At 41.8% G+C, this 12,932-nt stretch overlaps 1 protein-coding gene across 1 annotated transcript in view; it reads right to left on the bottom strand.

Annotated features, from left to right (window-relative positions):
* The window catches only part of FOXN1 (forkhead box N1), an 848,919-nt gene that overhangs the window by 173,126 nt on the left and 662,861 nt on the right, over positions 1–12,932 (bottom strand). The window contains exon 7 of the mRNA XM_069615340.1: positions 4,449–4,545. Coding sequence (XP_069471441.1) covers positions 4,449–4,545 — 97 coding nt within the window. The remainder of the gene's footprint in view (positions 1–4,448; positions 4,546–12,932) is intronic.

The following is a 12,932-nucleotide window of genomic DNA, read 5'->3' on the forward strand; positions in this document are numbered from 1 at the left end:
TTATCTGATACATATCTGCTTTAATACACCTGTACTCATGCTACCTCATGTCAGAAACAAAACAATCTGAGGGACCTTGACGCGTGAAGGACCATGGGTACAGTGGACGTCACACTAGGGATAGTATTACTGGCACGCCCTGTCAACGTCCCTTTTCGAGTTTCGAAAATAACAACTGTAATACTCTGCAGCTTCCACTAGATGTCGGCATATGCATAGCATGTGAATCTAAGCAGATTCAAGCATCAGAAATATGATTACGTGAGTAATGTAACCCATATATATATATATATATATATATATATATATATATATACGTATATATATATATATACGTATATATATATATATATATATAAGACTTTTGTATTTTGTCAATTTGTCAGCCTCCCCTGCCCTTGGAGTGCGGTCTGCCCGCATTTCACAGCCTTTTCGTTTTGTTTACATGTATATATAAATCATTTTTTGGACACTGTTGTTCTTGATGTGAAATCGACTGCTCGAGATATTTATCACTAAAGCTGTGTGTGCCACTCAACAACACTGATTGTAGATTGGTGATTCTAAGAAAATATATATATATATATCTATATATATATATATATATATATATATACATATATATATATATATACTGACATACGTCCCCTCCCAAAAGTGTAAAGGCTTTACCCCATGTTTCCTGGGCATGACTTCAACATGTCCAGGCTCACCATGCAATGTGTAATTTCCAGACATACCCCCTTGTGCAGAGAACACCTCCTCTCCAGCTATCTCTCCTCTTGGCATTGTGCCCCATAGAATACAGTTGAGTCGACAAAATAAGTCCAGTCCAATGGTACACCTAGCTGTTCCACCTTTTCCTTCTCGTGCCTTCCTGTGCATCTTTTCTAGCCCTCGCCCTCAACCCAACTATCTATCTGACTTTGCTTCTCCCTAACATGACTGAATGTTCTATCATACTCTACTTTGCCTCTGACAGGCAAAGTGCTTCAAAGCCATCAACTATGCCAGAAGGTGATATACAAATGCAAGATAACACAACATATATATTTGTATACAGTCTGGGTTTAAATGATAAGAAAATCCTCATTCCTACTAAAGATCAACAATTCGTGAATATATGTATTAAAAAGCACTAGTGATAGCTCTGTGGAACTCAATAGTCCATTAAATTGGACACATCGGGCCTCATTAGGTCCTGGGACATAGTTTAAAAACGCAGCAAAGTGGTGGTAATGGATTTACTGCCACTTTACCACGGCATTACCCCACCATTAGATTCTGAGTTTAAAGGTAAGCTGTGTGCGGAATTAACCCGCACAGTAGATACTTCAAATCCCCCATGAACCCCATGAATGGGGACAAACACCGCCAATCTGGTGGATTTACTGCCAGGCCAAGTTGTGGTATAGATATCAGTGTTTGACAGATTTTCATTGACTGGAAACACAGCTACCCCATATTGGCCAAAATGTACTTTCTATTCTCTTGTTTATTAAAAAAGAACAAAGCCATTTCAGTGCAGAATCATAAACTCTAGCTGTAGTAGACATGCGATGAAGAAGGAGGTCATTGTTCACAGTTCCTAATGCTATCGACAGGTCCAACATCACAAGAAATCAAACTTGGCCTACATCAGCCTCCTCCAACACATCATCCCACACAGCAATCAAGACCCTCTCTGGCGGAACCCTAACTGAACTTCATCAAGGATCCATTCTCCTCAATACATCTCTGCAACTAGGAAGTGGTCACCTTTTCCAAAGTCTTGGAGTTCCATGGGAGTCCAACTATGGGCCTAAAAATGTCATGTTAAGTGGTTCTAGCGTAGGTTTCTTAAGAAGTGGAATTAAACTGGCTGCTTCAATGGCTAAGGAACTGCCTTATTCAAAAGAGACCGGTTCACTGGATGACTGATAAATGACTCAATGAAAGAGGCAAAGTGCTTTGCTACAGAGTCCGGCAGGGTATCTTCTGTACGAAAAGTAGGTTGAAGAGATAGACGTAATGGAAGAATAGACCTAATGGAAGAATGTTTATTCAACCGTATGAAATACAACTAAGCTTGTTTTAGGTGAATTATTGCTTTCAATTACAGGCACAGCACATTCCTTTTTGTTAGAATAATTATGGTTTGAAAGGTCTTAATCTTATAGCAATAATGACCATGTTCGTCGCTGTACAGGGCCGGTAATGGCCTCCCAGCATAGGTAGGCCAGAGTGAAGCAGGGACCTCAGCGAGGCCTCAGGACATTACTGACCCTGTAATTGTAATTGGTTATTTATAATGTGCTTAATACCCAGAGGTTTCTAAGCCCAGACCCAGGGATCGAATCTGTGTTGCTCTGCGTCATCTTGCTTCCAAGGCAAGAGCGTTGCCCCTCAGCTATCCTCCCGAGACCCTGTAAGCCTCAAAACAAGTGGGTGATTGCTAGTTGCATCCCAGGGCTTCTTTCGGGGTGCAAATAGTTTGAAGTGTTTTTTTTATATTTGATAGAGACAGGCTGTGAGCGCCTTGCACAGGCCCATTCTCCCCTCAAATAAAACCAAAAACAAAGATGGTCGGCATGGTAGTAAATGGATAAGGGACAGACTCCCTTTTCTATTTTTATAGAGGGTTGACGACGCGGATGGTGAGGGAGCCAGACAGATGAGGATGGAATCCTTGGCCCAGTGAGTAAATGGGTAGGTTAAGGGAGGGCTCTGGAGGACATGGGAGTTGGAGGTTGGGGAAGGGGAACAGGGAGGTTTTGGGGGTTGAGGGCTGAGGTGCAAAACAAATGGCATCACCTGGTCAAGGGGCGTGGGTGGCTGGCGGAAAGTGGGTGACTACTGGTAGTTTCCACTAGTATTGTCAGCCTCCTGATTGGCTGAGCACCCTCTGGGTGTGAATAATGACAAATTGATTGAAGGCCTCATACCGCTCTTATGAGGGTTGCACTTCCCTCTGAATGCATTTGGGTGAAAGGAAAGATGGCACAATTTGAAAAAGTTTGTTAGGCTTATTTTGAGCCCTCTGTCGAAAATCAGCTTTTTGTAGAAGGTTCAGAATATTTTAAAATGATTAAGATCAGCTGCTGAAAATGATTTCTACCAACACATTTCTCTCACTATTTCCTTTTCTTTGAACCCTTAACTCTGACGTGAAGCAAGAGGCATCTTTCATGTTATGTTTTGAGCCCTGGACCAGGTCAGGTTAATCTCTAATGTCAAAGGCCTCAAATAATGCATTAATAATGCATTAAGGATGTTCAAACAGGGGTTATCGGCTCCCATCTCCATTTTGGGATATAGAGAGTCTAACATCTCACCGCACTCACTTAAAAAAAGTTTCCCTTTTGACCTGCAGAGTCCATAAAGTTGTATATTGATTCTTGATGGCAAATCTGGTAGAAATAATAAAGTCCAATAATAAAGTCAAATAAGACGATTTGACCATGGCACTGCAGAAGTGGCAATCAGACCTAGAGTTAGATACCTTGATAAAATAATGACTAAATGAATACCTTTAATGTGTATATGTTTATTATTAGTAAATACATCTCCTGAATGGAAAGCAAATCTAAAAAATGTGTGGTTTCCCTATTTTCTGGACAATTATCACAGATTTAAAACTACCCTGATACTAGTAAATCGGGAGCTTTCAGCCACCCCTTGTGATCATAGCAATTGGTTAAAACAAAAAAACAAATGTAGAATGGCAGTGAGAGCATAATAAAAACTTTATTGCAAGCTTATTTGAAATGAATCAATTCAGTGCCGTGGTCTTCACAGACTTAGCCAATCACAGGCTGGGTGGGCACAGAGATTAATAGAAGTGTTAAAAAGAGCAGCTAGTCCCCCTACCCCTTTTAGAGTCTCTCTATGAACATGTCTGACAGTATAACCTTCAGGAACTACAATACAGAAGATGGGCAAACCTTCTTAGTTTAACCATTTCTCCATAATGAGTAATAGACCAAGATCCTCCTGTATATGAAATTGTCAATCAAACCTGCACATGGAGCAATTGAACAAGCATTAATGAAGGCCAACTTTAATCTGGTGGTATATCCATAGTTGTTTTGAACAGTTTGGGTAAGGCCAGATTGGGGCACTTTCCCAGCCTGGGGTTATGAAGCAACTTGATTGTATTGCACTATGTTGTGTGGATGCCTGACCCGGGTTTCCAGAGATACAGTGGCCTCTAAGAGGCTCTGGTGCCCTCATTTCAGAGGAAGTGTTCTCTAGTTCAGTAAGTAACAGTAAGTAGCCTCAATGCATGGGGATTATTTGAGTTGCCAGACCCACCTCAACATACATACAGTTTATAATAAATTACATTTTGGAACTTTCAGATTACAGACACGTCAACTGTGAACTAAAGGTTTGCAAATGATTTAAACAACGAGAAGAAAACAACTGTTAATTCTTTGAGAAAAATGAAACCCCACCCCCATCCTCACCTTGAAGTAGGGGAAGTGTTCGGTCATGAAGTTGTAAATTTCACTAACAGGAAGGCTCCCATTCTTACTGTTCCTCAGTGCCATGAAAATTAGAATACTGTGCAAAGAAAGAAAGTACACTGTTATTATGATATTTGTGTGTCATTTCTATTGCCATTCAGTTTCTGTTTTACTGAGAGATGAATTTGCTTTAATGAAGAGCTTACCAAGGGTTTGTATAATTTCCCAACTCTTAGCGGGCTGTTAAACAATAACGTGCAGATATTATATAAGATTCCTCGTGTGTGAACGCCTCCCAAATATTACAAGGTACAAGGGATGGTTTCTCTCTCCCATGTTAAGATACATGGAGAAGTTGTGAGAAGTGGTCCTGGGCTTGTGCATAGCAACTCTATTAACACGTCTAGCTAATGCCAACCAGTTACATCTGAAGGAGTCTTCCATTATGCACATTCATTGCTTTAAGGATGATCTTTGTGCCAATGAGGACTGGATTTCATGCCACTTGTTCAAGCTTAGACAATCAAACATCCCTATACCGAGATTCAGTTTCTTTGCCATACTTACTGCAGAGGTGAAATCCTTGAGCTAGGATGCATTTCACTTTTAAGCAACACTTAGTAAACCTGTTCCCGCTTGTACTTTACTGTTGTTTACATGGTAAAAATGGAACCCCTTTCTTACAAGCTCTGCCTTACTTGCTATTGTGCAAACTCTCATGCTTTCTGCTATAGATTGGAATTCTGTTTTATCTGGATTCTATTTAAATAATGGAGGGCAAGCATAATTTCGCAGAGAACAATGGCAAGTTGTCATGCTGGATGCTTGGTTCCCAGTGATCTGATGAGGGGCATTCCTTGCAGGACCTTAACTTGTCAGCTAGCTTTAAGAGGGTTTTAGGATTCTCAGTAGAGGCCACCATCAAGAAAGATGGTGCAGATATACTAGTTCCCATCCAAAAGAGGCTGGATGGCATGGAAATGCACAATCAAGAAGGAAGCACACTGCACCTAAGCCACAGCCCAATAAAGTATCCAAGGAAAAGAGATAATGAAGACTGGATAGTTCTGTTACCTGTGACAAGTCAAAAGCCACTATGATCACCTGTGGGCACTATGAATAGTCCAACAGAGATGAGGTCAGAGGTTTCTGACCCCTTTGAAATGTTTAGAGAAACTTATCTGCGAGATTGGGGACCCCCTCGTACCTGAACCCTCAAACCCGTTGATAGGAGCATTGGGGTAAACTGACGATGGCTCATCTATTGCTAGGCAAGGGTTAGCAACAGACGAGTTCCTCAACCGGCAAGAACAGAGGTCTGGCACAGCAAAGGAGTGACCTCTAGGGAAAGACCAACCGTGAATGTCAACAGAGTTGTCTGATGTATCAGAGGTTACGTTTGACCCCTAAGATCTTATTCACCCCATGTCCTCTGACTGGACATCCTCAAGTATGGTGGTTAAGTACTTAAGGCTGAGACTCTGGAAAGCCCTTGATAAAGAAGTACAGGATGCCTCAGGTGGAATGTCCCAGGCTAGAGCTTAATGGCTAGGTGTCTGTAACACCTGAAATCATCCTCTAATAGATCTTTGTTGGCCCACTTAGTACAGAGATCAGTAAGATCTGCTCGTATTTCTGGAAACTTATCCTTGGAAAGCTTGGTGTAACACAAATGATCACGTAATTGCCGATTAGCCTCAGCAACATATTTCGCTCTGTCTTAGATCACAATGTTGGAGCCCTTGTCGGCAGGTTTGATGACAATATTGGAGAGTTGTTGAAGTTCTCCAATAGCTGAACGTTGTGCCAAAGTGAGATTCTGCTTGGTGATACTGGTTTTTAGCCGCAAACCTCTGAAGTCACTTACACACATATATATATATATGCAGTAAATTGTGAAAAGGTCAATTGTGACCCTTTAAAATCGGCCAATTGTTCATTCGAACAATTGTAAACAAACAATTTGGGTAATACCAGAAAAACCTTTGACTTTGACAAAAATGCAAAGCCTTTTTTGTATCAAACGAGCATACTTTAAAATATGCTTGCCCGAGACCTGCACCATCTGGTCCGCTCCCTTCTGTCTACCACCCCTTCCACTCAAATAGCCTACATAAGAAAGATCAAGTAATGGGCTAAACAATGCCACCAGCATGAGAGGAGGCAAACCTCACATAAGACAGTACAGTAATGTACGAGATATTAGATGATTTGACCAGCATCATTCTATTGTCTGCTGGCAAAGCCAGGATACAAGCATGAATGCTTTGGTTCCAAATTTGGACACTTATTCATCTCTTGGACTAACAGTTTATGCTCATCGTTGGAGGTGTTTGCCTAGGTCTTACAACACCCCATCTGAACAAACCAATTTCTAGACCTTCACCATAAGGATGACATGTTCGTTCTTATAGCATCCCCTATCTGGTGCAGGTACATTTCTGGTACTAGCACCTGTTGTGCTGCAAGACCAAGTACATACGCAGGCAGATTTATAAACTTCAGACTTAGGAATGGCTCAGCCAGCCTTACAGGAATGTGCTATTCTAATCTTGCATAGGAACACATATCTCTGCAATGAGTGCTTAACACACTGAGAACCCCTGAACCACTGTGGCACTCAATTTACCAATATGCATTTCAAATTTGGCTGTTGCACATGATCAACATAAATCCCACAGGAAGGAAAGAATGCTATAGGAATTGTGCCGCCAGGAACACACAAACTATATATTACACAGTGAACACAGAAAGCATTACATGATGAATTGATCGAGGCAGAATGTATTTGCCAAAACAGACAGGCAATAGGTTTAGAGCCTCAGCACCAGGCTATACAATATCCTGATGTGTGCTATTTAAGTGTGGTGAACAAAGGAATCTTACTTCTTTAGATCAGGCAGCCTTAGAACGAGGTATCAGGCTTTTCAGCTAAATGTTTTTGCTAAATCAGGGGAGGCCAAAAAGCCCCCCTTTTATACTTTTCTCAGAAGTATCATTTGATTATGGACTAGGAAGTGGCCAAGTTAGCACAGACAAGTGCTATAACAACCATGACTTGCCACAAACATAGATTTGCCTGAAGTGTTTTCCTAGTCTTGTGGGCATCGAAAGTATGACCAGTCATAACCTTAGAAACTTTAAAAATGTCATAATTCACCAATGTTTCAAATTGGAAGGCATTCACATGCTCAGGGATAAACTCCTTCCAAAAGACTAGCAAATCGTCTGGATCTCAAAGATGCTTATCTGATAATCATGATGATTCTCTGATGATCGTGATTTGTTTATCCACACTTGTGAGTCCTTCATTTCCCTTGGCCAGCTTAGTATTGGTACTTCAGGCTCCCATCAACGCAATGCTGCTTTATAAAGCTGATGAGTCAAGTGGTAGCCACTCTGAGTGATGGGAATTTGCTTCATCTTTATAGATGACATGATTCTCATGTCTCACAATAAGCACACGCTGCATCATCAGGGAGACATGACAACTGATCTTCTCCAAAGATGGTATTCTTGATAAATTGGGAAAAGTCAAAACTCTGATGGAGTTTCTCGGCTCCACAATAGATACATTGCAAACCTTATCATCATCATTATGTTTATTTAGTATATTTCCATAATAGGAAACATAGGAGACTTTACATACAACCTAAAAGAAAATTAAAAGCAACACAGTACAATACATAGAAAGTCAATTAAAATACATATAACAAGCACTAACAGGGGAGAATCTTCGAAAGGTATAACTGTTAACCCGAGTCTTGTTATCAATTGTCCTAAAGTGCATACAACTGGGTCAAATATTGTTAAGATATCTTTGACCAGTTATCCATTAACATTTCAAATGTAAAGTGTATACGTTCGCTTTGAAGTCTGATTTAAAGTGCATTAGGGAGCGCCAGAAAGTATCACTAAGTTGGAACGTCGTGGGAAGGCGATAGACTTTAGTCATATTCTAAGTTTCACCTTCAAGATACCCCTCACTAAGTGGAAACCTCACTGAAACTGCCCTTTGAACAAAAGTGCATACTATAAGAAGCAAGAGTTGCCTGCTTTAACACATTTCTCTCTGAAGGAGCTCACAAGGGTAATCAGCCTGTTATCCTCTTTGATTTAGCACATATTTCTGGGACCTTTACATTACAGTGCCCTTCAGAGGTTGATGAATGTGCATCTGCGGGGCAATCTGCCCTATGAGCAACCAATAGCGCTCTCCCATGAAGCGAGAGATCCACTGGTGGCTGCAATGTATGGTTGGCCGAAACAGCAGAGCCATTCTCGTTCGAGACTCAGACCGCATTATAGAGTTGAACAGGAGTGGAGAAGAATGGGGAACCAGGTGGGTAACGTTCCCCACAGGGAGTAAGTGGTTGTCGGGAGGGAGCGAGGGAGGGTTGGAGATGCACATCAGCTGTCTAGGCCGACTATTTCATGGCACACACCTTTGCCAATAACAGAGCTAGCTGCTGCATCCTATTGAAGACAGGCAATGTATCAGCAATACGGTAAGCAAAACACATTGGTGGCACCAGTTCTACACTGCTGGTGGCGCTGGTCAAGGATTTTGGTAATGACTGCCTAGACAATAGAATCTCAGTCACAGCAGAATACCTCAATGATTGGGATCTTAGTATGTTAATTTTCAGCCTTTTGAAATGGCGCTGAAGCCCTTTCACACTGACCTTTTTGCATCTTGCATCAACTCTTAGTTATCTAAGTTCTTCGCTTGGAAGTTGGATCCAGAGTCTCCTGTTTCAGGTGCCTTCCTTCAAGTATAGACTCTGGCCACAAATACTCTTGTCAAAATGCACACGTTCTGCTGAGTCCTAAACAGGATCTGGCATGGAGAATTTCACGCTGTGTTGGAGCATCATAGGCCTTTCGGGAAAGGCGGTCTGACACATTAACTGGAGAGGGCCTCCTGCAACTTTCAAGTGCTACAAAGCCTATTGATCACTTTGGAGCCAGTCATTGGTTATTTAATAGGGATATCATGCAGGTTCAACCCCTTTACCATGTATTTTGCATTTTCTTTTCTGTGTCTTGTTAAAGATGATAAGGTATTGTAATGCTTTTAAAAATGTAATATCTTTGACTAGAACATGGAGTCTGTTTGAAGTGCATTCTGGGTGCAGCAATGCACATTTTCCTCAAGCCTCAGTGAAGGCTGCATTTTAATGTGAGGTCTGAACTCTGTTTGCATTATTTGAATCACTAGAAAAACATATTATTTTCACTTATGGTAATTTGCAGTGTTTCACTGACTGTTTCTGATAACATTGCAGGAGCCGAAAAGTTGTCTTTTGTGCTCCCATGAGAAAGAGAAGTGCTTACTCCTTGGAGTTTTGCATGTGATATTTCGGCCGAATGCCTGTGGAGGCTTGCAACAGATGAACTTTCTGGAAAATTACTATCCTGCATTTGTGGGAGGTTTAAATTGAGAGCACCAGATTATGAGATTCAGAAGAAGCTTCAGGAAAATTGTAGACATATCGCTTTCTATTGCCCGTTAAGCACAAATCTCTCTGTATCGCCTGGTTTGGAGTTTCGCAGTGCAGATTTTGGCAGAGATGAGGAGAAGTCAGATGGCTGGCGCTTTAACAGTGATGTATAATTAACCTTTTTATGAAGTATTTTGTTGGATGTATTAATGTAATAAACAGCCATAAAGATCCATTTCATAATTCAGCTCAGTGTGTGTGTGTGTGTAAATCCTTGCCTTTCAAGTGTACGCAGTTTGTCAATTTAATGTGTTGAGGAGTAAGATAAGCAACATAGATATATGTCTGTGCACTTTTTGGAAAAGCAGAACAGGTATACAGAAAAGAGAACTTGTATTGCTCCCCTATTTCTGCAGGTCATGATACTGTGGATGGTTTTCTTTCGTGCTTCCATGAGAAAGAGAAGTGTTTACCCCTTGGAGTTTTCCATGTGACATTTCGGCCGAATGCCTGTGGAGGCTTGCAACAGATGAACTTTCTGGAAAATTAATATCCTGCATTTGTAGGAGGTTTAAATTGGAGAGCACCAGATTATGAGATTCAGAAGAAGCTTCAGGAAAAGGATAGACATATCGCTTTCTATTGCCCGGTAAGCACAAATCTCTCTGTTTCGCCTGGTTTGGAGTTTTCCTGTGCAGATTTTGGCAGAGATGAGGAGAAGTCATATGGCTGTCACTTTAACAGTGATGTATAATTAACCTTTTTATGTAGTATTTTCTTGTATTTATTTAATGTAATAAACAACCATAAAGAGCCATTTCATAATTCAGCTCAGTGTGTGTTTGTGTGTGTGTGTGTGTAAATCCTTGCCTTTCAAGTGTATGCAGTTTGTCAATTTAATGTATTGGGGAGTAAGATAAGCAATATGGATATATGTCTCTGCACTTTTTGGAAAAGCAGAACAGGTATACACAAAAGAGAATTTATATTGCTCCGCTATTTCTGCAGGTCATGATAGTGTGGATGGTTTTCCAGTAAGGAGCATGTCTTTTTATGCCATATGTTTAAAAGTATCTGTATTGTGATCATCTGCCTGATAAGGAATGCTAATGTTGTTCTGAATTTGTTCCACTCATGGACCGAGAATGAAGAGGTTTCTAGTACAGCATTATCAGGTAAACTGACTACGCATTCTATGCTTGATGACCTGTAGCAGAGTCTCTCATGTGAGATACTGAACCATAACAGCAGAATGTATTCAACACATTGCAACACATTGCATTGTTTTCCAGATATCTAGACACACAAAATATAACTTGAAAGTGGCCTAACTTTCTTTTCTTTGTAGGTCACCCCAAGCTTTGTGTGGTTCATTGTTTTAAGGCTTATGAGGGTACAGCAGCAGTTTTGTGCAGAAACCCCCAGAGCCATCTGCTTATAGATTTCAAGAGTTCTTACAAGGCCATCACCTCCCTAACTCTTGTGTGTTGGGTGTGCTAGAAATGAGCACATGCAGTTATTGGCATTTTGTGCTTTAGTGCATACTTATACAAGGGTGCCATGGCTTCTGAATCCTTCCATATGGGAGTTTGATTGGAGGACATCATGAAGATGACTGATTGATCAGGCGAATCAGTCTTTAGAGATTTCTATCTCTAACCTATTGACCAGCAGGCTTTGTTAGTAGTGAGTAAACTTTAAGGAGGGAAGCATAGTGTTTGCCTTCGGTCTTGACATAAAATGAAGACTTTCAAGAATAACCTATCGGAAAGTCTTGTTTCCGTTAAAGATACAAAGGTAAGCATTATTCCATCCTACATTTTGAAAAGGGTGATAGTTATACCATAATGACTTATTTTCAGAGAGTGCTTCATGGCAGCATACTGATTTTGCAATAATGTTGACTGAACTTAACTTTATGTATCAATGAAGTTGTACTTATTTTTTAAGACCATACCTTGGTTGACACGCTTCATTTTTTTGCCCCTTGCCGGAACAGAGGTTAAGCAGCCTTAGGAACTCAGGACGATGAATTTTTGCTATTCGAAGGGATTGTGTCCTCCGATGTATTCCTTATCTTAGATATCTCCTTCCAGCTCTGCTGGCCTCGGTAAATTTTTCTCTAGAGGGCGTTGCGCGTCAACGTCCTCCGAGTCGATGTCCCTCGACAGCCGCCGTATCGACGTCGACGTCATCCTGCCTATAAAGGCCGCGCGCAGCGTCCGTTACAGTTCCGTTTTTCCGCGCTTACTCAGTGCCTCGCAATACCGTTGATAAGTTTTGTCAGATTAATCCTATTTACCTCGAATTATTCGATACCGTACTCGATGGCTTCTTCGTCGGAACCGACAACTCCTCGATCCGGCTTCAAAAAATGCCGAGATTGTGGGAAAAAGATGTCGCGGACTGACCCTCACAGAGTTTGTCTGTGGTGTTTGGGAGCTGAACACCATAGTTCGGAGTGCGAGGACTGTATGTCCATGACAGCTAAGGCCCTGAAGGAGCGTAGGGGGAAGCTGGAGAAAGGTAAGACTTTTAAAGCTTCTTCTTCCTCGACGAAGTCGAGACATTCGTCTCCTCGTCACCATTCGCGCTCCAGGTCTCGGAGTGGGTCCCATCACTCCTCGAGATCGAAGCACTCGAAGAGGAGACGTCGAAGATCCCCTTCTCCGTCTTCCTCTTCCTCTGTTTCTCCAAAGAGAATCCCTTTCCCCACGAAACATAGTTCCCGGGCTGAATGGGAGGAATTCCGCAAAACTATGATGAGCGTCTTCAAGAAAGCGGCCTCGACCCCCTCGAAGACTGCCGAGAGCGATGCTCTGGTCGAAAGACCCGAAGGTCAAAAATGCCGCGAGTCGCAGTACCCGGCGAAGGAAACCTCTCGAGCGCGTCTCGAACCCTCGAGTAGGACTATGACCTCCAAACCTTCCTCGAAGGTTTCGTCGACGCCGTCGACGAAGGTTCCGTCGACGCCGAGGTCGGCGTCTTCGACGTCGTTGTCGAAGGGACCTTCGACACACGGGTCTGTCGACTCGACGCC

The sequence above is a fragment of the Ambystoma mexicanum genome, chromosome 9, assembly GCF_040938575.1.
Source record: "Ambystoma mexicanum isolate Mex_15411 chromosome 9, UKY_AmexF1_1, whole genome shotgun sequence".
Lineage (NCBI taxonomy): Eukaryota > Metazoa > Chordata > Amphibia > Caudata > Ambystomatidae > Ambystoma > Ambystoma mexicanum.